Source organism: Haliotis rufescens, unplaced genomic scaffold (assembly GCF_023055435.1).
Source record: "Haliotis rufescens isolate VD_foot unplaced genomic scaffold, xgHalRufe1.0.p SCAF_2, whole genome shotgun sequence".
Classification (NCBI taxonomy): Eukaryota; Metazoa; Mollusca; class Gastropoda; order Lepetellida; family Haliotidae; genus Haliotis; species Haliotis rufescens.
In genome coordinates, this window is record NW_025963890.1 from 44,480,779 (window position 1) to 44,506,647 (window position 25,869).

Consider the following 25,869-nt stretch of genomic DNA (forward strand, 5'->3'; position numbering starts at 1 on the left):
GTGCTACCATACACCAGTCGACATTGTGCTAGTATACAACAGTCGATGTTGTGCTACCATACACCAGTCGATATTGTGCTTGTATACAACAGTCGATGTTGTGCTAGTATATACCAGCCGAGTCCTGTTATCGCGGGTTCGCGTACCGCATTCGCACTGATTATTTTCCTCAGGGTTGACAGCACTCTCGTGGGTTTCACCAATATGCTGAGGATCCGCATCCTTCCATATCAAACTGACACGCCGTGATAGAACCGAGATCCTGTTCAAAGCGTCGTTAAAACAACTCACTCGGATTCACACCCGTACTTGTGGGTGTCACCAAGGTGGCTGAATACTCCATGGTACATCTGTAATACCTTTGACAGTAGCGTTAATCCGAACTCCTTGACGATGTTACCTTAAAGCCAAATGCGCTTATATGCCAGTTGTCCAATGGTAGCAAATAAATACAACTCATTTGTAGATCGCAATATTTTATTTTGGAGTTATAAAGATAATATACAAATAATACGCAAACGTCCTCGCCAGCATGTAGCTAGTATTAACATGTGTCACAAGTATATATATAGTCAAACAGTATACGAAAGATATATTTTTTCACAGCAGTCTTCAGTTAAGAGACGAAATACCTAAACCCTCACCTTGAGACTATGCATGCTGTTAGACGTTTGGACTCACAAATAATGCTGCTTGTAGGTTTAGTTATATTTCATTAAACAATTTTATCAACTTTCCTAGCAACACGAAGACATTGCGTTTATACATATACAAGGATTGGAAACAATCACGTGTAAATGTTGCACGTTGCCAAGGAAACAATACTGAAGCAATCTGGTGATGGAGTGTGGAGTGTGGTTTTATTCAAGCCATATCACTTCGGGGGAACCAGAAATGGGCTTCACACATTGTACCCATGTGGGGAATCGAACCCGGGTCTTCAGCGTGACCAAGGAACGCTTTAACCACTAGGCTACCCCATCGCCCCTGAAGCATCTAAAGACCTACAATATAATTGCAGCCATATAATGCGGATGTGCCGTACACAGTTAAATAACGAATAAAGTGTATATAGTAATACTGTTCTATTAATAATAAACGGCAACTGTCCGTAAAGTGGGGATTCCGCATTACGAGGGTTTTGACTAAAGGGATGTGACTGTATCAGTAATGACTTCAGTGGTTCACTGTACAACGAATATAATTTTCAAGTGAAATTTTGTCTAACTTAAAGCAACGTATTACTTGCATATGTAAATTTAAATGCTTCTTGGCTGAAATAAAATTCAACGCTGTCGTGAGAATCACATCTAAATGGACGGATTAGATATGTCATATTTCAGATTATGCGAGGAACAAACATCCAACAGTTGACTAACAATATTTATCTAACTACTTTATATTCCCTACAACCGAACAGCGTTGAGCCATTGGACAAAAACCAATAGAAAAACGTGTGTAGGTTAGAGAACTAACTGTCAACTCCAAATATATCGCATTCGGATTGATGGGACATCGCCGCGACATATGTTTTAATACCAGCAATGGCATCAACTGAAGCTATTGTTAGTTAGTACAGAATAAAAGTAAATAAGTAATTGAGAAATGTCGCCGAAACTTTGATATATTCCGAGTTGACTGTTTGTTGAACGTGCATCTGACTCCTTGATAATATTGTTTTCTATGAAACCCTCACATTTACACTATTAAAGATATTTACACTATATAAACAAAATTGAAATAAAAATTTATGATTTTTTTGATTTTGTAAATTTATTTTCACAAATTGGTCTTATAACAGTGAAAATATGAGTACGAAAATGAATACATGTATTATTATGGAGTCGGGTGCCTGTGATTCGTTATTGCAAGAACCAGCCTAGCTTGCCGCATTGCACTTATCTAGTAGACCAAGCCTTTGTGCTGGTCTCCGTGTATATATTGTTCTCATGCAAGGTAGCTGACCTTTGGAATCTAAAACAGTTTATTTACACGAGGCATATATGTTTTGAAATCAGGAAATGAAAGTGAAGAGAGTTATTGCCTGATCATGTTGAGGAACAGATAAATGGATGGAATGGTCTTGAGCGTGGCACGGGACTGATGACGTCATTTAGCAAGAGAGTCCTCTTTGATTCCAGTAATGCTGAGAAGTCCGTCATATATCACAGATAATTGATAACATACTGATGCCATTCCGGAGGCTGGGTTTATTCCTGGAATATAAAGACATTAATTCAGTTTATCAATCCATGAGTGAGTGAGTGAGTTGGGTTTAACGCCGCTTTTAACAGTATTACAGTTATATCACGGCGTGTCAGCTTAATGTGGGAGGAAAACCCGAAGTGTATCAGGTCTCAGACGTTTACCACTTCGGTGAAACCAACGAGCACGGATATGGTGCTGACAAACCCAGAAACATAATCGGGGCGAACCGGGATTCGAACCCACAATCATAGGTGTCTGGCGTGCCCAAGGGACGCAACTCTGCACAGCGAATCGCGACGCCTTAGACGACTGGGCCACCCGTGCCCCCTATCAGTCCATGATCCAAGAGTAGAGTTCCAAGTGCATGTATTCTACCTATCATTTCTAATGAAATCAGGCAGGTTGACAGTGATTGTAATTGAAATTGAATAGAGATATTTTAAACCAATACGCAGACAATAACAGATTGTTGATGTGGCATATGTCCACTAGAAGACTCGGGAAATAGTTTGTTATCGATCTGTCTTGCCTATCTGTCGTATACCTGGAAGAGACCCGTGAAGATCCGGGATGGAATGGGTTTTCAGCAACCCATGCTGGTCAAAAAAGGCGACTATGCTTGTCGTAAGAGGCGACTAACGGGATCGGGTGGTCAGGCTCGCTGACTTGGTTGATGCATGTCATCGTATCCCAATAGTGTGGATGGATGCTCATGATATCAATCACTGGGTTGTCTGGTCCAGACTTGATTATTTACCGACCGCCGTCATATTGCTGGGAAATTACTAAATGCGGCGTTAAACAACAAACAGGAAACCATACTTGGAAGAACGTACCTTCGTAATGGCATCAGCAGTTGGAAAAACTAATAGATATTGTTTATGCTTCTTGTTCGGCAGTCTCTTGATTGGCAGTTTGTTCTGATTTGCCACCTGCGAAATGAAAAAAATATTTTAAAATGGTGAGTGAGTTTGTTAGTTTGGCTGACATTATTTCAGTCATATTACGACGTGTCACTTGGATGGAGGATGAAAGCACAAAGTGATGCGTGTCTCAGACGTTCACTACTTTGGTGAAACTCACGGTCACAAGTGCTCACAAACCAAGAAACATAATAGGTACGAGTTAGGTATGACAACAGGTTCCGGCCATGCCTAAGGGACGCAACTCTGCACAGTAACCCCACAATATACAAGAAACAGACAATGATGCAATGATGAGTCTGAGTGAGTTGGGTTTATCGCCGCTTTTAACAGTATTACAGTTATATCACCGTGACGGCTTGTCAGCTTGATTTTGGAGGAAAGCCCGAAGTGATGCAGGTCTTAGACGTTTACCACTTTGGTGAAACCCACGGCCACGGGTATGGTGCTGACAAACCTAGAAACATAATCGGGGCGAACCGGGATTCGAACCCACAATCATAGGTTTCTGGCGTGTCCAAGGGACGCAACTCTGCACAGCAAATCGCGGCGCCTTAGACGACTGAGCCACCCATGCTCCTCGTTGTACAGTGAGTGGCCATGGTTTGCATTCGCTCCAGTATGGTTTTAGAATGAGCGAGTTTTTTTTATCTAAACTCATTTGTCGTGTTTGTAGGTATATATAAGTTCTCACTCTCAATGGTCATGTGTAAAAGTATTGACTCGTCAGGTTTATATATATTCCCTGTACCTTCTATAGATAATGCGTTGCAGGGAGTGAGTGAATATGGTTTTGCGCCGCTTTTAGCAATATTCAACCTCGCTGTCTTGGTTGATGCATGATATCGTATACCAACTGCGTGGATCCATGCTTATGAGGTCAATCACTGAACAATTGACTTGGCTTTGCATGTGTTTGTGACGGGTGGCACTGGTATGGCAGGATACGCTCACCTTTTCGCGAACACCTGGTTTCATCACTTTTTGATAGTGATTCATAAAAACATGCTTAAGATATAGTCGGAATCGTACAATCGATTCTGCTTTTGACAGAGATTTCGTATGAATATGGAAAGTTTTTTTCGCGTTTACTGACGCAACAAAACCTTGTTTCGTTTAGGTTTCAAAGAAATCCTGAACACGTTTAAGCTAAACATGTGTAGCATATGTTTAACGCATTGTTTAACATTTTCAGAGTCGCATGTTACGCAGGGTATTCACACATTCAGAAGATGAAAACTGGCAGAACGCCTGAATATGTCCGTTTGTTGTTTACGTCTTAACAAAAAAAGTTGAAAACGATGGAATTTTTTGGTATGTTTACTTTCTGTATGTTTTATCTATTAAGGAATGACTTGCGACCAACCAGCTCCCGGATGTTTTGTGTACCTTCCTATACCATCTTTTCTCTGATTACAACGGACCCGTGAAGAATCGGGATAGAAAAGCTCTTCAGCAACAAATGCTTGCCGTAAAAGCCGTCTATGATTGTCGTAAGAGGTGAATATAGGGATCGGGTGGTCAGGCTCGCTGACTTGGTTGATGCATGTCATCGTATCCCCATTGCATGGATCGATGCTCATAATGTCAATCACTGGATTGTCTGGTCCAGACTCGATTATTTACCGACCGCCGTCATATAGCGGGAATATTGCTGAGTGTGGCGTTACACAACAAACAAACAAACAAACTCTAATTAGAGTAAGTGAGAGAGTGAGTATGGTTTTACGCCGCTTTTAGCAATATTCCTGCAATATCACAGCAATGTCACAGAAATGGGCTTCACACAATCTACCCATGTCGGGAATCGAACCCGGGTCTTCGGCGTGACGAGCGAACGCTTTAACCAATAGGCTACCCGACCGCCCAACTCTACTTAGAACGTGTGGCACTAATAACACACATCTCGTCGCATTGTTCTTGTCCCAGCTATGTAGACTGTAGAAGTCTTAGTGGAGTATGAAACTCCGTGTCGTGCACAACCCAGAACATAAAACCTTGACAATCCCACAGCTCGCCATCTGCAGCCGCCATCCTCACAGTATCTGTATAAATCATTGAGTAGTATTCACACCGTTTGCTTGTTTGTGAGTTATACATGGGTTCCACGTTGCTATTGATTTTTGTAAACGATACATTCATTAATACTGTGTTGAAGTGTTGAGAATGTTTTGTTTATCCAAGAGCCCAAAGAGTCTGCTTACATAGCAACGGGTTCGTCCAAACCACACGCCAGGGAGACCGTTTGTAATGAATGTGAAAAAAACAACCTTTATCTCCAAGCAAACAAGTCTGAAGAAATTCACTGCAGGATTAAACAATATCGGCCAATAGTAACCACTGGGGTTGCGAGTGCTCGAGTTACCTGACGATAGTTATCCATGTTCGGGTTTTCTTAAAGAGGTTATATAATCCTGCTATGTATAATGGTCGTGTGACATCGGAAGACCATCTGGTCGCCATGTAACCATAGCACGAGATGTGTTTACACGTAACTAGGATGTCTCGGCCGCCCCACACGTGACTGTACCAGTGAAACAGGGCATGGTTTGTCTTCCATCACGAACTCTGTGAAATCTCTACCTTGAGTTTAACTGAACAACGGCTCATAAGACGCCACGTGGCAGACAATTTGTCATGGCTCGGTTGAACTACATTCTCTGTCAGGTTCAAACAAAAGCCAAGCAACACACAGAGATTTAACTTTTTAAGATAGCTACGGTATAAATCGCAAAGAACAATGAAGAACGAAGCGAGGTGTATTTCACGAGAAAACGTTGTTCTATCATGAAGTCATTTCTGGAAATTCAAACATGCGCTCGCAAAGTGATGACGTCGTACATTGGACGACGTTATTTTTGAGAGGGAAGCGTCTAGTGAGTTGTTCCCAATAGATGTAGCAATGGCTGAACGATCGCATACAACATTGGAGAGATATGGAAATCGGAATTGGGAGAAAAGGTCCAGATAAACGACGTGAAAAGTGTGAAAATATACTGGGAAAACCGAATCTAACCCCCTGTTCATAGAATGGACTTGTCCACATTGCCGTGATCGGATTCTATTCAGGGAGTCATCATTTTTTAAATACGGATAAATAGTTTTAAAGCGTGTACTTTCTTATAACATCATTCAAGAGGCTGTACGTAACGTTGATATCTCATATGAGAAATAAACGACGAGTGGGATTTGTTTACTTCTTAGTTAAATGCACTCCAGTAATCCGAAGCTCTGCGCAGGCATACATTTGTAAAAAATAGTTCCCTAACACGAACTCATTTAACTCGAATTATCGTCTATTACCGTTTAACTGTTTGAAACCTACAGACTGGCTATCAGCACAATGGTCTAGTATCAGCGCTCCTCTTGTCTCGAAATAAGGATACCTCGATACGTTTCCGATGATCCACTCACAATTTCATATTTTGTTAGAAACGAAAAATACTTTCCCAAAAGTAACGAACACCAAGGAACGTAATAGTCCGAGGACCAGTGTTCAGACCGAACGGTACGGCTGGCTGCTCCTCAGCTTAGGGTCAAAATTTGTGTGTAGGTTTTATGCTGGTGCTCATCTTTTTTGTGTACAGTACCATGCACTTAAATGACCCACTCATCCATTGAATGACCAGATGGTGGGCGTATGCGTAATGGTCTAGTTGCAGGTCACTGTTACACGATGGGATGAGGCTGATAGCTCCTCCTTGCAACACTTGTAGTAGGCGATAGCAACACTATCCCACGACTGATAAAGATGGTAGCACCTAGCACCATACATGTCACACAGTTGGTAGTGGCTTGTCGTAACTAGTTGGTGGTATAGCAACATTGTCGCACAATGTGTGGAGGCGGGTAGCACTTAGCTGCAGGTATAGCGATACTGTCAGACAATGGCATGGATAGAAGCTTGTAGCACCTAGCTGCAGGTATAGCAACCCAGTCAGACAATGGCATGGATAGAAGCATGTAGCACCTAGCTGCAGGTATAGCGACACTGTCAGACAATTGGCAGAATCTGGTAGCACCTAGCTGCAGCTATAGCGACACTGTCAGACAATGGGTAGAAGCTGTTAGAACCTAGCTGCAGGTATAACAACACTGTCGGACAATGGGTAGAAGCTGGTAGCACCTAGCTGCAGGTATAGCGACACTGTCAGACAATGGGTGGAAACTGGTAGCACCTAGCTGCAGGTATAGCGACACTGTCAGACAATGGGTAGAAGCTGTTAGAACCTAGCTGCAGGTATAACAACACTGTCGGACAATGGGTAGAAGCTGGTAGCACCTAGCTGCAGGTATAGCGACACTGTCAGAAAATGGGTGGAAACTGGTAGCACCTAGCTGCAGGTATAGCGACACTGTCAGACAATGGGTGGAAACTGGTAGCACCTAGCTGCAGGTATAGCGACACTGTCAGACAATGGGTGAAAACTGGTAGCACCTTGTTGAAGGTAAGGCGACACTGTCAGACAATGTGTAAAGCTGGTAGCACCTAGTTGAAGGTATAGCGACACTGGAAGACAATGGGTAGAAGCTGTTAGCACCTAGTTGAAGGTATGGCGACACTGTCAGACAATGGGTAGAAACTGGTAGTACCTAGTTGTTACACTAAATGCCAATGTAACTCCAGAGGATGTAAAAAGAAAACCGCATAATTTTCGACATCACGTCAGTGCATCAGATGTATCTGCATGTTTGCGCTGGATCCACATCAGATGTGTATATATCTGTAATACGTTCTTAACTCTATCGGGTTAGAATAAGCTGGCTACATCCGACAGTAGTTCGAGATAACGTGGTGCTTGCACGCCATTCTGTTTCACACCTACCCTGCTTCAATAGCGGAATAGCACACAACACTCAAACACGGAACATGTATAACACACTAATCTCAAGCTTAGCTTTGTCGAGCCAAGCTACCTATCTCAGGTTTAATGTCATCTAAGTCACGTACTGATACATGACACTTCAATTATACAATATGCGCAATATTAATGCGATATATAGTTCGAACATTCCTATTTCGGTATCTGTGTTATGCTTGTGGGTGACATCACACCAAATGAATTAATGGTTCCTACGATCTCAGTCCAATAGGCATTTCCTATTATTGAAATCAGTTGATAAGGTGTGGTACACTAATCAACGAAATCTGCCTTCGATAATGTCCCTCTGCTTACACAACAGGAGTGGTGGATAAGTTCTGAGCCTTGACCTAAAGGCTATAAAATGATTTATTTGTCAACATAATCCTCGGCCACATTGAAACACTATTGTCAAAGATGTTGAGGGATTTTATCCCAGGTCCTTTCCTTGGTTGTCCAAAAAGTCCCCCCTCCCAAACTGCTATAACGTCATCGTGCGACTCGAAATGGGTCCCTGCCTGATCTTTTGTCGAGTTTGGGAGCAAGACGGACGGAGCCAGATCAGGAGAATAAGGTGGTAGTAAACCCACAATCCTGGAGTGTAGCTATCGTAATGACTGTTTTGTGCACTGGCGCATTCTCCTTATGGAAGAGCACACATTTTCACAGCTTCCAACGTCTCACAGTCTTAATTTGATTCATCAATGACTCAAGAGGGCAGCATCATGATGGGGCATTCTTTGCCTTCTTTGGTGGTGGTGATGTCAGGCTGGAACTAGTCACAATACGTTACAACAACCTGTTTGGATCCTATGCAAACGGGGCTAGGTTATCACGAGGCATAGTGTGTTTGGTGCGTCTTTAACAGTTGCAAAATTCTGGTATCTGGCAACAATACGGACACTTCATTGCCAATGTTTCTGTGATAATGGAACGTACACTCTCCCGGGAAATTCCTACTGAACTAGCTCTATGAGCTCGGACATTCGCTGGTCGGTCATTGCCTCCTCGTGGATTCTCTGGATCCTATCTGGTGTTGCTGACGTCTCAGGCCTTTCAGGCTCTCTCTGCCACGCCTTAACTCTGCTGCCCACTTCTTTGGGGTGGCGTGGGAAGGGTAATCCTTCTCTAGTGTTGTACTCATATCTTCATGGATGGCTGTTGGTGTTTTCCCTTTGGAGTTTTCCCATTTTCTGCAAGTACTTGATCAATGCACGTTCCTTAAAGTTTGTCTGTTTTGCACTGGCCAACAGACCCCTGCTTATATTATTTTACTGACTGGTCACAGCGAAACAATTTGGTCAGTAGACCCTAGTGTCAATGGATGGCCCCATGTAATGTCAGCAATAAAAGATGTCACTGTTACGCAATTCCGTCCTAACTACCAGGCAAAAGAAAGTATATACACTTGAAAATTCACACTTCACTGTCATTACTGTGTACGGTGAGATTGGAAGCCTCACGTGCCTTGAGATGCAATTTGCATATCACCTGTTTGTGAGTAACTCATGGATGAAGCATGCATGAGGCTCAGAACATATCAATTAACCCTCCGAAAAAAAGACTAAAAATACAAACAATGAAGACCGGAAGCATCGTTCTTGTACCTGTCGCAATGTCATTCCGCCTTCACGCCATGTCGACTCATGATTGCATTTATTCACATACTACGCGCTAAAGACATCACGAAATAGCATATTAACCTCACAAACAACACAGAATAACACGGGCCTTATTTCAGCTTACTGACAAATGTAATTGGAGAGCATATCCTCGCGGGGAATAAAGCAGTGAAGCTGAATAGCCTCTGAGCTATATCACCATGCATGACAACACAGGACACACGCCATTCATTTACTCCAGTCATGGACTGATCATGTTTGCCTTGCCACCAGTACGAGTCCCGTAATACATAGCTAATATTGGAAACACGGGACCCGGAAGTACCGGTGGCTCTGTATTCTTCCACTATACACAAGAAATGGTAGTATTGTTGTGTGCTTAATTAGTATCTGTAACATGCCTGAAATAAAATAATACGCCCCATTTGAATTCTGGAAACCCATTTGTCCAGAAGGTATCCGTGCTTTGGCCAGTCTCATTGGCGAAATATTTTAATATCGCTATGAAATAGTGGAATTAAGTTAAAATGAGTAGAATTATGTGTCATGATACTTGCAGAAACACCTTTATGTATTTGCAAAACAAAACATGAGTTTTGAGCAAAGGAAAATATTCTCGCCCATGGGCATACTCATGGGCAACAAAGTTTAAATTTGTTTTTCATTTGTACTTTCTAAGAACATTCCCATGAAAACAGGACATTGAATTTTGTGAATACCTTTGACCGAGACTAGTCAAAGCACGGAGAGTTTCTGGATAAATGGGTTTCCAGAATTAAAATGGGACGTGTTCAATATATACCTAACTCAATGGCGTGGTGCTGATCACAAAGCAGAGAAGGCCACCCCTCTGAAGGCACCATACTAAATCAGACATGAACCGTACACGACAGTGAAATCCAGGTGGAACATTTTATGACCTTTTTCCTTTAATTTGATTGAAAACGACTATTCATGAGACACATTAAGATGTGGATCATTAGTTTGTTATCGAGGTTATAGTGTTACAAAAAGTGTTAAAAACATGACATGAATTACAGAGACAAGTGTAGTGCACACGTGACCACATCACATGACTGTTGACATCACGTGACCTCACCTGTGTTCTCCTGTGTTTGTTCTGTCGTTGTTTGTTCTGTGTTGGTATCTGTGTTATCTGTGTTATCTGTGTTGGTTTCTGTAGCAGGCTGATCTAGATGAGCAGAGGCAAAGGTTCAGATGAAGAGAAAGAGGAAGTAATGTAAAGCATTGTTACATGGGTAAGTCACACATCTAATACTACTGACGAATAACTACAAGATATTAACTACATAGTATTAAGCAGTAATATATATAACACTTTGTGGAACCATCTCATTGTTATCCATACCAACGCACCGCCTACAACCTACAACACAGGCGGATCTAGATGGGAGGTCAGGAGCCCCTCCCCCTTTAAACCAAATGTAGTATTTTGTGGACATTAAAATTGACTAAGAGAGGATTTTGATATTTTGGACCCCTCCCTTTTAAAAATGATGGATCCGCCCCTGCACAACACGAGTGATCAGGCTTGTGTGAAAATAAACTTGGCATTTCAAACTAGATGATTCCACAAAAAGGCAAAGTATTTTTAAGAGTATGCATTCCTTTGTCGGAATCAATTACATTTGAGAATAAAATTAATGAATTATTTCTTTATAAATCTAATCTTTTAGCCTCAATGACAATTATAACATTGGAATGCATATTTGGGAAATCGTGCATGAACGAAAGGAAAACTTCATTAAAAGGCACACTTCTCAACAGGGCTTCCATACTCTCGGTTCGCTGTTAATATACAGCAAGTTAAGAATATATAGCATTTTCCGTTCGTTCATATGACACACTAGAAACACTAGATTAATGTTTATTAGCATGTACACAACAGCATGGCTATAAAGCGGCGAACACAGGTCAATAATTGTAAATGCTTTGTTGCATTCGTAGCAGCTTGCTAGGATTAACTGTTTATTAAGCGAACTGTGCCCCCAGCAGAATATCAGAAGACAAAGTTTAGCACCCTCGAGTAATATGTTATCGGTTTCATGATTAGAGATAGACAATAAAAATCCTTTGGGACTTGCTACACCGTCGTTGGACCAATATTCGTGGTCTTGGTATAAACTAGATGGGACAATATACGTGGCCCTTAGAAACGTTAAGTGTGTACTTGCTCCTATAGTCAGTTATTCGTTCCTGCATTCGTGGTCATAGACCTTGCATAATTTCTTTATTTTTCATTAAGAAGAGAATCACGTTTAGTTCCCCACATGTCATCTTAAGAGAATCACGTTTAGTTCCCCACATGTCATATAAAGAGAATCATGTTTAGTTCCCACATGTCATATAAAGAGAATCACGTTTAGTTCCCCATATGTCATATAAAGAGAATCACGTTTAGTTCCTCACATGTCATATAAAGAGAATCACGTTTAGTTCCCCACATGTCATATAAAGAGAATCACGTTTAGTTCCCCATTATGTCATAGGAAGAGAATCATGTTTAGTTCCCGAATAATCGTTTAATTTCCAGTGGAGTAGAAAAGACGAAAGGTAGACCCGTGAACGTCGCCTTCCACTGCACAACACAACATGTTGTAACGCTGATTTAATTCTTATTTCTGGGAATAGTTGATATTAATACCACCTGCCTCGACAGCTGTTTATTCAATGATGATGTTATCAACCCACGCAGATTAACGCGAGCGAGTTTTTTTTATGACTGCACAAGATCAGCGGTAGATATACCCCCATGATTGCAAAGGAACACACCCATTGCCCTCCATGCTTTGACGACTTTATTGATTACACATTATACGTAAATGTGTTCATACTTCTCTTGAAGTTCGTATCAGGCATATTCGTCTCCATATTAGTGTTAGCTCACCTGGCCCGGGGCAACATATAGGCGTAATGGTTTTACAGATACGTGTTGTTGTGTTATCGTAGGGAGCTGGGATGGGCTTAGGTTCAGATGGACCGAATAAGTTGCTAGGCGAAACTAAGTACACCTAATGTATTATGTATTTAGTGATTCCGTTGACTGACATTGGCAAGTTCTTCGTGGTCAATTAGAGGACACACCAAGGAAATGAATGTATCCACAGAGAGAGGATACATCTGACCCAATTGAGGCATTGGAATCTAGTTTTGTTAGAGTTAGTGGGTTGCGTGTTAATAGTATTACAGTTATAAGATGGCGTGTTATGTGGGGAAAACCAACATGATGCACGCCAGACGTTTACTACTTTTGGGTAACCGCGTTCACGGGTATGGTGCTGACAAACAATGATCATAAGGGTTGATCTGAGATTCGAACCAATGATCATCGGATCGTGTGACACATAAGGGACATAACTCTACACAGTGACTTGTGGGCCTGATTTAGACACAACTGATTCACAGACACAGAATGACAAGCACGTTCGCTTATATAACTGTAATCACAGTCTGACCCAGAGAGGGAGGAGGTGGGGGGAGGGGGCAAGAGGGCCCAGGCCCCACCTTTTGGAAACCAAATGCATGAGCAAGTAAAGCTCAAGTCAATATTTGATCACCACCTCCTCTATAATCACGTCTGTAGCATCGATAGGCACACGTGACTGTCATGTACACCAGGAGTGACAGCTACTGGTGACGGCAACCACGGATACAGACAACATATGAATAAATCGCCTACGTGAAGTAAGCAATACTCTCAACATGAAGTAGATCTGCACTCTAGTTTACAACCGATGTTCGTGGGGTGTCTGTTATATATTTATCTCATAGCCTCGTCAACAGCCAATCTCAAGTGTCTCGTACCAAACCCTGGCTGGGGTGGTGCCTGCGTGGGCAAGGGCGGTGTCTCGTACCCCACCCTGGCTGAGGTGGTGCGTGCGTGGGCAAGGGCGGTGTCTCGTACCCCACCCTGGCTGAGGTGGTGGGTGGGTGGGCAAGGGCGGTGTCTCGTACCCCACCCTGGCTGGGATGGTGGTTGGTTGGGCAAGGGCGGTGTCTCGTACCCCACACCTGGCTGGGATGGTATGTGGTTGGTTGGGCAAGGGCGGTGTCTCGTACCCCACCCTGGCTGGGGTGGTATGTGGGTGGATGGGCAAGGGCGGTGTCTCGTACCCCACCCTGGCTGGGGTGGTGGGTGGGTGGTTGGGCAAGGGCGGTGTCTCGTACCCCACCCTGGCTGGGGTGGTGGGTGGGTGGTTGGGCAAGGGCGATGTCTTTTACTCCACCCTGGCTTGGGTGGTTGGTGGGTGGGCAAGGGCGGAGCCGGCATTTTAAAAAAGAGAGGGTCCAAAATATCAAAATATCCAGATAATTTTACTGACTACAACATACTGCATTTGGTTTTCAAAAGAGGGGCGGGTGCGTGAGGGGTCCCTCTGGATTTGCCTGTGGTGGGTAAGTAAGCCCACGAACGCAGTAGGGGCCACGTGTGATGCCTAGCTGCCTGTTTACTATGCTTCAAATGTTTATTTGTTTGCTCGTATTCGTTCAGGTTAAGCCTAAACAAATGTAATTTTTCGAAAACATGTATCAATAGACAATACCTTGATAGAAAGGAGTAATATTTGTCATATTTGGGGTAGCCTTTCTGAGTAAGTGTGGGTTCGAATCCTGGATAGACTATTCGCTAAGTAGTAAAATACGTACTTTACTTAGCGTAATCCCGAAATACAACATGTGAAATTGTGACATGAACATGTATCCTATTTATATCGTGCAGTACCTACTAAAATAACTAATGATCAATCTTTTCAATACAGTTGTCACCCGTGAAGATCCGAGTTAGAATAGGTCTTCAGCAACCCATGCTTGTTGTAAAAGTGAGTGTGGGTGAGTTGGGTTTAACGCCGCTTTTAACAGTATTTCAGTTACATTACGGCGTGTCAGCTTAATGTGGGAGGAAAGCCCGAAGTGATGCAGGTCTCAGGCGTTTACCACTTCGGTGAAACCAACGATCACGGGTATGGGGCTGACAAACCTAGAAACATAATCGGGGCGAACCGGGATTCGAACCCATAATCATAGATTTCTGGCGTGCCCAAGGGACGCAACTCTGCACAGCGAATCGCGGCGCCTTAGACGACTGGGCCACCCGTGCCCCCTGTTGTTAAAGGCGACCATACTTGTCGTAAGAGGCGACTCACGGGATCGGGTGGTCAGGTTCGCTGATTTGGTTGATGCATGTCATCGTATCCCAATTAGGTGGATCGATGCTCATGGTATCAATTATTGGATTGTCTGGTCCAGACTCGATTATTTACAGCCGTCGTCATATAGGTGGGATAGTGCTTAATGCGACCTTAAACAACAAACAAACAAACAAACATTACAGTTCTAGCGATGTCGCTGTGTAAATTATAACGTCCATTATAACACCGTTAACATGTAACAGGTTAGAGTGTTGCTTATGTTACCAGTTACGTATCCAAATTATACATGGCACTCACATATCTTGTAAACAATAAAATGGCCAAAACGAGTTTCTGTCTTCATACACTCCCAGGAAAATATAATAAAAAGCCTTAAGTATGAAATCAGCAGTAGCAGGGGACATGGAACATCCACTCACACTCAAGATTAAAAACCGGTATTATTTGGCATTAAATACTAGCAAATCCCCTTCACGTAAGTGTTGTTACAATGTTGTTGATGTTGTTGCTACGTGTAGGGATTATAGACATAATGCTGAATGTTTTACAGATCATTTCATCTATATGAACGAGTAAGTCTCACGGAGCGATAGTGATTAACGTTAATAATGTAGGAGTTGGTCGGCACTCCTGTCTGTAGCAACCCCACACCTCCGGACACTGAGACGCAGGGGGATGCATAATCACCAGCTCGTGACGGTACCCGAGCCCAGCAGCCCTTGTTACCGTACCCACACTCAGCAACCCTAGTTACCGTATCCACACCCAGCATGCCTAGTTTCCGTACCCACACCCAGCAGCCCTAGTTACCGTACCCTCACCCAGCAACCCTAGTTACCGTACCCACACTCAGCAGCCCTAGTTACCGTACCCACACTCAGCATATCTAGTTACCGTATCCACACCAAGCAGCCCTAGTTACCGTACCCACACTCAGCATATCTAGTTACCGTATCCACATCCAGCAGCCCTAGTTACCGTACCCTCACCCAGTAACCCTAGTTACCGTATCCACACCCAGCAACCCTAGTAACCGCAACCTCACCCAGCAACCTAGCACGTACTAACACCCAGAAACCCTAGTTACAGCAGCCACAACCAGTAACCGTAGTTACCGTACCAACACTCAGAAACCCTAGTTACCTAGTTACACTCAGCACCCCTAGTAACCTAGTTACCGTACTAACACTCAGCAGCCCTTATTACCGTACCCACACCCAGCAACCCTGACATATTTCAGTTGATACCCGTGTGTTTCCAAATTCGATTTAAATGTTTAACATGGAGATATGTATCGACAACCTGGCCAATCCTTATAATGTTTTAATGTGAACTTTACACGATATGCGGCTTTTCCATTGGACGACAGGTCGGTCACATGACCGCCAAACTGACACTCAGCATATCTAGTTACCGTATCCACACCCAGCAGCCCTAGTTACCGTACCCACACTCAGCATATCTAGTTACCGTATCCACATCCAGCAGCCCTAGTTACCGTACCCTCACTCAACAACCCTAGTTGCCGTATCCACACCCAGCATGCCTAGTTTCCGTACCCACACCCAGCAGCCCTAGTTACCGTACCCTCACCCAGTAACCCTAGTTACCGTATCCACACCCAGCACCCCTAGTTACCGCAACCTCACCCAGCAACCTAGCACGTACGAACACCCAGAAATCCTAGTTACAGCAGCCACAACCAGTAACCGTAGTTACCGTACCAACACTCAGAAACCCTAGTTACCTAGTTACACTCAGCACCCCTAGTAACCTAGTTACCGTACCAACACTCAGCAGCCCTTATTACCGTACCCACACCCAGCAACCCTGACATATTTCAGTTGATACCCGTGTGTTTCCAAATTCGATTTAAATGTTTAACATGGAGATATGTATCGACAACCTGGCCAATCCTTATAATGTTTTAATGTGAACTTTACACGATATGCGGCTTTTCCATTGGACGACAGGTCGGTCACATGACCGCCAAACTGACGTTCATGTTCGTATTTTCACGAGACTGTATTCTTGAAATGACGTAAACACTGACGGAATACTTCCGCATGCCCCTGAACCTATTTGACACCTGTTTTTAATAGTGATTCATTAAAACATGCTAATGATGCAGTCGGATTGGCACATTGGACCCTTTGAACAGAGAGTCCTTATGATTATAGAAAGTTTTTTTGTCTCCTTTATTTGACGATAGTGGTACACATCCGCATCCTGCATCACTTTGGCCTTTCCCAAACATTAAGCTGACACGCTCATATAACTGCACCACTGTTCAAAGCGGCGATCAACCCAACTTACTGACTTGTCACGTCATTCCTTTTCTCCAATAGTGATGTGGCAGCTATGGCACTTCCTGGCTTTGCACCGATTCCCGCCAAGTCATCCCACGCGGGGAATCAATGGTCATGTCGAGCATGTTTCCGACCACTTCGGTATTATGGACCACGCCATCGATGCCAATTTAGTAATATCCTCTTGGTGACAGCCGCAATCCCCAACAAACAAGGCAAGCTTACTGACCCCCAACACGCCTGTGTGAACCCTTTACTCAGAGCTCCACGGGCCGTGACGTCACCAATACCGGCACCAGTGGTGATGGCTGAATGTCTTTCATGCACACATATACAATGTGTGTCTTCAAGGACAGCGTGTTTTTAGACTGCTTTATAAGACGGAAACGAACTCTGTATATGTGTTTGAAAATAGACTGATGTATTGAAGTAACAGCAGGTGATAATGCGTGGGTTGTGATAGCGGCCTTTGTTTGTTTGTTTGTTTGTTGTTTAACGCCGCACTCCGCAGTATTCCAGCTATATGACGGCAGTTTGTAAATAATCGAGTCTGGAACAGGCAATTCGGTGATTGACATCATGAGCATCGATCTACGCAATTGGGATACGATAACAGGGTGATAGTGAACACATTGTTGAACGAACGTGTCGCAATCTGACATTGAGAAACGTTGTTCATAGGAATTCGAAGTCTGGAAGTGTACTTTGACACCAGCATCTCGAATATTACGTCCCAAATGTGAAAATTGTGTCATTTGGCAAGGTGAAATTAATTTTGCCACCATTATATATTTCGTTTGACTGATTTGCTCGCTGTATCTAAACATTCTACTAACACGGTTTAAATAGGTCTTCAGCAACCCATGCTTGTCGTAAAAGGCGACTATGCTTGTCGTAAGAGGAGACTAACGGGATCGGGTTATCAGGCTCGCTGACTTGGTTGATGCATGTCATCGTATCCCAATTGCATAGATCGATGGATTGTCTGGTCCAGACTCGATTATCTACATACCGCCGTCATATAGCTGGAATATTGATGAGTGTGGCGTTAAATAACAAGCAAACAAACTAACACGGCGGGTTCAGTTGTCATTGAAACATATGACGGCATCGGTTGTATAACGACGACATAGCGTGACGTTATTTATGTCTCACAACAGTACGACTACACCTTGGGAGCGTTGCAAGCCACGAATCGCTAAGAGAAAGCAAATTAATCGCTCATCGCGGGGTCTGCAACAGTTGGGAGCGCTTGCCCACTCTTCCAAAATGGCGGCGCAACTACCGCTTGGTTGCCTTGACGTAATGATGAACGTAGTAGAAGAGGCTCGATGACGAGCTGACTACTTTGAAGATGTGGAGCAGACTGAGGATGATGGGGTGTTAGCTGCCGTTGCTCATTTCCTCGTTGATCTGGTCGAGAATTTCTTGTTCCGCTGTCAAAGTCAGCCGCCATTTTCGTTTGAGAACGAAGCGACCTTAGCCAGCGATGTTTCGCTTGCAAGGGGCTGACAGTAAGCGCACTGTTGTAAGGCGAATCGCTCTACATCGCTTGCAAGCGATTGGCGCTTTGCAACGCACCCCTTGAAAGAGGTGCTACAGATAAATTCCTCCGTTAAACAAAACAATTACAGATGTTTATGCGTAGAAAATTTAACAGCGGAAGGTTATCACCTAAACTATGACCTTTGCAAAAAAAATGTGCATAACCAAGTACTATGTTTTGATCAGCGCATTGCATATTGTTACAGTGATAAGGACACCGAGGAAACAATGGACGTCACTGAAAATAGTGTGGTTCCATAGCAACCGTATTTGTTATACCAAGTAAAACGATTGTGTAAACATTGACTCGATTAAGAAATTGCGCCACCGATGTGGCACGTACCAAGTCCCATATCCTCCGATGTAGCAGGCTTTGTAGATGTAGAGTTTCATATACCATTTGTAAGGGAAACAATGACAATCGTGGCACTCCCGATGGACCCTTGTTATAACCAGCAAGCCATGTTTCCTTCGCGTGCCTGCTACCCAGTGACCGCGTTAAGCTCATCAATGCTCCACCCTGATCCCTGCTAATACCTAGTCCTAACGCTCTGTGTAAACCCGTGCTTATTCGGGTAAACATAATGTACTCACAATAACTACCCGGGGAACAATACAACATCATCAACAAACAACATGTTTCTATATGACCCGTGGTCACCGTGTCCGGCCGCTTATAACGCCGGTTATTAACTGAAATTGACGCGTGACTTTTACCAGGACTATGGTACCATGACTGTGTTGTCATGGAGTCGGAGAAATTACCTTTTTATTATTGTACTGGGGTATATGCCGTATTATGCCACGGATGTATACATAATATTGTTGTATGAGCACTAATCAGCGTCTTGGCGAAATACGATTGCGAGTGGACTTTATCTCGTTATATGGAAACTAGCTTTGTGAAAAAAAGGAATTATCATGCCTTTTATTGAAACTAAAATATTTTCATTTCGCTGTGTTGTACGAGAAATCTTTTGTTCAAAATCTTATTACCATAAACGGACCATAGGCATTCCGTGTTATCTTTGTGTAGTTTCTATGGTCTTATAACGCTCGCTGACACATATTAATGATGTGAAGGTAGTTACAGGTATTTAAGTAGACCAACACCTCCTTCGTTACCATGACAACATCATACACACAGGGGGCGCTGTTTACTGTAGGAATCTACAGGTTTATAGAACATCACGCGTTTCTGAAATCCAGCCGTCATATTAAATAGTTTAAGTTTTGGCGAGAGGCTGAATATTGGGACGACGTGCTACTCTATACCCTAGTACACACTGCATTGTTTGTGTCGGAGATTAGGGAATTGTTGGGGCATTAATACGTGGATTTATAACCAACAAATGCTAATGCCGGTCCAAAAACATCACAGAATGAAAACCGGTTGGTATTACATGAATACTTTCTATTTGTCTAGACAGGGTACGGCTGTGCAAATACTATACATAATGACATCAATGTTTAGAAATAAAGAAAAAATAATACACTTTGAAATATGATCTCGACAATTTAAACTTATAAATGTTGATCGCGAACCTTCACGTACAGGTGTATAAGATATATATATATGTTAATTTTAAGTTTTAAGTTTTCTAACTTTCATGTGACATTGGAAAAAACAAACTCAAACTATGCCAATTATATTCCTGTCAGTTGGGAATATCGGGGTAAAAAAGATATTTTCCTGCATCGTTGTCGGCTAATAATGTATTACTTGGCATAAGTGAGTGAGTATGTACCCACGTGTGGAATTGAACCCGGGTCTTCGGTGTGACGAGCGGATTCTTTAACCACAAGGCTACCCTACTACCCAATTGGAATAAGACGCTTAAACGGAACGCAACGCAACGTAACGCGACGCAACGCAATGTAACGCGGCGCAATGTAACGCGACGCGACGCGACGCTACGCACGCAACGCAACGCAACGCAACGCAACGCAAATTCATCCCAACTAAAGTCTTTTAAAGATGGTCTTCATTGCAGTGCGTGACAGCTTCGATTCGCTTTCAGTGGAATAACCAGTCCGTTCAGCTTTAAAAAAATCACGTACTTTGAGGCTGTTCAAAATCGATAAAAACATTCATTGTATTGATGGTATATGGATGTGTCTCCCAGAAATAAAAACCAACATGTATATATATGATCCCACAGCTTTGGAAGGAGAGAAGTAGGGATATTAAAGACGGAAATATTTAAACGCGAAGTGTAAGAAGAATTTCGCTGTAAAACTGCCTAGACCTTCACGAGTTTAACTGCCCGCTGGGCCACAATGAGTGTCGGATAAGGTCATGCAGGTGGTGGCAAACACTGCAAAGAAATATGACTAAATATAACCAACCGTCAAGAGGCTCATGTCAAAACTGAATATAATTTATAAGAGTAACCCTACGTTCATATTTATTTAACGACTATCCAAATTCGCGTGTCGCAATCCGCATATTGAACCACAGCCATATTTTAATTACGTTCCTTTAGAAACTCATTTGACGATAACAGACTCGTTTGATGTGAACTAAAAGCAGGGATTAGGTTTTCAAACGCACTGCGGTTCAGTGTGTAGAATTGGAAATACACTTGACATTTCCACAAAAGTAAAGCTCAGTCAGTAATAAATGATCCGAAGCAGGTCATTAACCCATTTAATATATACCAGGTCTTCGTGGCGTGTTTAAAGGGGTTGTCTGCCTTGCATAGCGGATGGGCGTGTTGGTACATATATGACAATGCGGTATGAGAGATAACACTACACATGAAGCAGTGGTGTAAATCAAATCCTCTTTAAGCGTGTAGCACCTCCTGATGGCATGTTTGAGTATCCATATATTTCTCTCAGTCCGTTGAAACTTGATAGTGTCACACTGACACTTCTTAGTTTCATACAAGTCAGGGGCGGTCGGGTAGGCTAGTGGTTAAAGCGTTCGCTCGTCACGCCGAAAGCCCGGGTTCGATTCCCGACATGGGTGAAACCCATTTCTGGTGTCCCCCGCCATGATATTGCTGGAATATTGCTAAAAGCGGTGTGAAATCATACTCACTCAATCATACAAGTCACGTTAAGTCAAATATTTCCCTTTTCAAGGGGCGGTCGGGTAGCCTAGTGGTTAAAGCGTTCGCTCGTCACGCCGAAGACCCGGGTTCGTTTCCCGATATGGGTACATTGTGTGAAGCCCCTTTCTGGTGTCCCCCACTGGATATTGCTGGAATATTGCTAAAAGCGGCGTAAAACCATACTCACTCACTCACTTTTCAATATTATATGACTTGGTTGCACCAAATAAATCTGTTTTATACAAATGTTGAGTCACATAAACCTTATGATGTATGAAATGTGCACACACAATCTGTAGCGTTATTGTCATAGTTCGTTAATATTTGTGAAGCGGTTAGGTTGATAATCGGTCTATTTTCACACTTCAACAAGTAGTCATTGCCATGATGATTGTATCCATGGCATGATGAGGCAACCATGAATGGCATCACTGCATCCAGCTCCCCACCACAATAGGGAGGAAACACAACGGTACAGTAATGAGTGACACTGTGATATAAGGTTCTCTTGTCTGTACCAATGGTCCATCAACATGGGGATCGATTCCCAGTCACATTTGTGTGGCTCCGTAATTAAGTATTAACAATTAACGATAGACTTAGCGAGAGCCCACCTCTACGTTTGATCGTTAGCATGGGACATCAATAATTCAAGCATAATTTAACAAATAACCGAGCGCTTTGTAGCATACAGTGACCCAACAACAAGTCTGATGAAATATGACGCTGGTGATCCTTTACCAAAGGAATTTCAATAATTGAGGAGGATCCCTTTTTATCAAGAATATTATCCAGTTGGATTGACGATCAGAACGACCTATCTAATTCTGTGTGTGAGAATCGATAAAATACAAACACCATTGTCATGAGAACAATTTAGCTGGTAGAAGAAGAGGGATAATCTATCAACATTCATATGAATGCAACATATCTAACTTGAATATCTTAATTATTAACACGGATTCATTATCATTTGTGACACACTATTTATCAATATATGAGATTATTTGCAACATAATGTATTCAAATTGAAAGCTATCGACACGCTCGATTCATATTACACAGGGAAGGGTGTTAATGAGTCGTGATTGAGTGAGTTTTGTTTAACGTCGCTTTCAACAATATTACAGTTATATCGCGGCGTGTCAGCTTAATGTGGGAGTGAAGACCGAAGTGATGTAGGTCTCAGACGTTTACCACTTCGGTGAAACCCACGAGCACGGGTATGGTGCTGACAAACCTAGAAACATAATCAGGGCGAACCTGGATTCGAACCCACAATCATAGGTTTCTGGCGTTCCCAAGGGACGCAACTCTGCACAGCGAATCTTAGACGACTGGGCCACCCGGGCCCCCTAATGAGTCGTGAAGACCATATGATTATATTCCTAGGCATGACCTAACTCGGCATGACCTTCCCACCTACCAGTGACCTATGTAAGCTGACGGTTGTTAGAAGATTGGCCAATTAAATGTGGCAGTGGACCAACTGGTACTCTGGTTTCTTATCCTCTTACTGGTTGCTAGGCAATAGCAGATCTCTCCACCCTCATATCTTGAAGGCCCACCGAAAGGAAGGATTTAATACCTAATGAGCGTTGATATGACTAATATGTTGTCCTACTGTCCTACTCCACACGGTTATACTGTAACCCCCTATATATTAATGATCGACTCCATGAAGTCATACCATTGGTTAATGAACCGGAGAACACAAATGCAGTTCCCGTATTACATAACGCCAGTTACTTACAACCTTAATGTAATCTCACCATACGACAATGAAGCATTTTTCAACTGTTCATTAATCTGCTTTAAGACATATCTTGAAGGTATTTTTATGCTACATAGTCCACAAAAGTGCATTTATGGTGAAAACGCTCTTCAATAGTTATTCATATGTGATTAGCATTAAAACAATGAAACAAGAAATGGTTGTGTTGGTAGAGAGAGTGAGAGATGTTTTTAATGTACACTTCACATCGCCAATGCCTCAGTCATATTGGACACTAATCCCAATAACATAAATAAAATAATTTAACCAAGACTTTAACTCTTCTGAACCATTGGTTGTAGGGGGGCACGAGTGGCCCAGTCGTCTAAGGCGCCGCGATTCGCTGTGCAGAGTTGCGTCCCTTGGGCACGCCAGAAACCTATGATTGTGGGTTCGAATCCCGGTTCGACCCTTTTATGTTTCTAGGTTTGTCAGCACCATACCCGTGCTCGTGGGTTTCACCGAAGTGGTAAACGTCTAAGACCTGCATCACTTCGGCCTTTCCTCCCACATTCAGCTGACACGCCGCGATATAACTGGAATATTGTTGAAAGCGGCGTTAAACCCAACTCACTCATTCACTCATTGGTTGTAATTTCGCTATGCAATTAATCAGTTTGTTCTGGCCATAGATTACACATGCACGTTGTAACGGGACCAATAAAGGCATCATTTACCTAAAGTAATGAATATGTTACAACACTAGTAATGTTCACTTGTTCACTAGTAATTAGGTAAACAAACAATCATCTACACCGCACGTGCTTATACGACCATGTTTCCAAAGCTCCTTCCGGCCAATAAGCTCAAAGTTTCATACAGTGCAATAAACCATGGCCGGGCCCCCGCTCCACAAAGCAATTTTAACTTTGCGACTTTCGTCACTCCCATACTTTACCACAGACTTACGATAGACGGACTTAGCGCTAAAATGGTTTGTGAACCAGAGCCCTGTGCCTTAACCAGTTGCCAGTGTTTCGGTGTTCAAGAAACAGCCGTAGAACGAACATTCGACAATCTCAATTTCAGGACAGCTACACAGTCTTTTGATACTGTACAAGAGTATTACTCTTAACGTGTTCTCTGACCCTTTCGTAGAAATAAAATATGTCGTTTCGAACAAAAGTCGAACGTATGTACATTCCATCATGTCAATATGTCTCATTTGTATATAGTTCATAGGACATTTCACACTCCTTGAGTCAATACGTTATTGACGCGACAATGCAACATTCGGTGGTTTATGTACATGGCGAAACAAACCGGTGGCATTGCTACATGTCATGCGAAGAAACAATAAACGGGCGTGTTGAGGCCGACGGGTTATGTGACGGGTGATGCAATGAGCCACTGCCGACGGAACACGACACTCGAACTGATTGTACACCTTCATGCGGACTAGACATTGTCCCGATCTTATTCACCGATGATGTTCAGAACATTGACGGATAGATTGTCCGCATGCAATGACTGTACTTTGAAACATAACTATTCACTTCTGCTATGGTTTTTTAAATAACAGAAACGAAATAGCAAGTACTAAGACTATGGAATTGTATCGTTTAGCTCCACACTGTATTTATTATCTGCCGTATATTATCCACAGCACAGTCAACGATAATAAACAGATACAGTGAACTACGGTTATAACGAACTAAATCTTACACTAATTTTAGTTCGTTATAACCGTAATTCGTTATAAGCATATACTACAGGAAATAGTCGGGACAAAAAAAGTTAGTTCGTTATATCCGTCAGTTCGTTATAAGCGTGTTCGTTACAAACGTAGTTTACTGTATTAAATCAGGTTCTTTAAGATGTTTAGTATTAGGTTGGAGGAAATAATACCTACATAAACATCTATATACGGATGACATACAGACAGGTGATCATTCAGATACTACAAGAAATGTGATTTAGTCGGGTACCTTTTTTGTTTTTTGAAACCCTAACGTCAATGTGTGGCCACGTTTAGGTATAGCTACCAATAATTAGTACGTCTCAAGTATCGCCAGCACAACTGGCCTACTCATGCTGAGAGCACCCGAGACTAACACCACTGTGTGATTGACCCTCACTGATTAACGTACCCCCTGCAGCGTTGTTCGTCTGCTCCTCTGTCGTCTGCTCCTGTTTAGCATCGCTCGTAGGCTGCTGTCCAGTTGACGACTGCGTCTGAGTACTTTTGCTGCCATTACAACCCATCTTGGACCACGAACTAAGGACTAGCTTGAGAAATTGACGACGGACGTGGTACACCTCTCGCTGCCCCGACAATGTATCGTCTGCTGGCAGGGAGCAGACGACTCGGATCATTCCTTGTGTTTACCGCTTTGTTGTTTGTCGTCCCGGAGACAAACATACTAATTGATGTTGCTCCGCGGCCGGCTCTACTC

At 42.9% G+C, this 25,869-nt stretch overlaps 1 protein-coding gene across 4 annotated transcripts; it reads right to left on the minus strand.

Annotated features, from left to right (window-relative positions):
- Positions 1–463: 463 nt before the first annotated feature.
- LOC124153049 lies at positions 464–25,869 on the minus strand. Of its 4 annotated transcripts, XM_046526161.2 has the most exons (4): positions 25,564–25,858; positions 10,715–10,807; positions 3,045–3,140; positions 464–2,216 (listed from the first exon to the last, which is right to left on the minus strand). In XM_046526161.2, the coding sequence occupies exons 1-4, from the start codon at positions 25,666–25,668 to the stop codon at positions 2,211–2,213; spliced, it is 300 nt and encodes a 99-aa protein (XP_046382117.1). In that variant the 5' UTR covers positions 25,669–25,858; the 3' UTR covers positions 464–2,210. The 4 variants fall into 4 exon arrangements, 3 of the variants coding, with proteins under 3 accessions (XP_046382117.1, XP_046382116.1, XP_046382118.1); XR_006863604.2 differs by lacking the exon at positions 10,715–10,807 and having other exon boundaries at positions 25,564–25,843; XM_046526160.2 differs by lacking the exon at positions 464–2,216 and having other exon boundaries at positions 3,044–3,140; positions 25,564–25,869.

Excerpts from the sequence above, each read along its gene's own strand:
- LOC124153049 (XM_046526160.2), bottom strand. The coding sequence starts at position 25,789 with ATGATCCGAGTCGTCTGCTCCCTGCCAGCAGACGATACATTGTCGGGG. Across the intron at positions 10,808-25,563 it reads GACGAACAACGCTGCAGGGG|ATCAGCCTGCTACAGAAACC; the intron begins GTACGTTAATCA and ends CTGCTCATCTAG. Across the intron at positions 3,141-10,714 it reads ACAAACACAGGAGAACACAG|GTGGCAAATCAGAACAAACT; the intron begins GTGAGGTCACGT and ends TTCATTTCGCAG.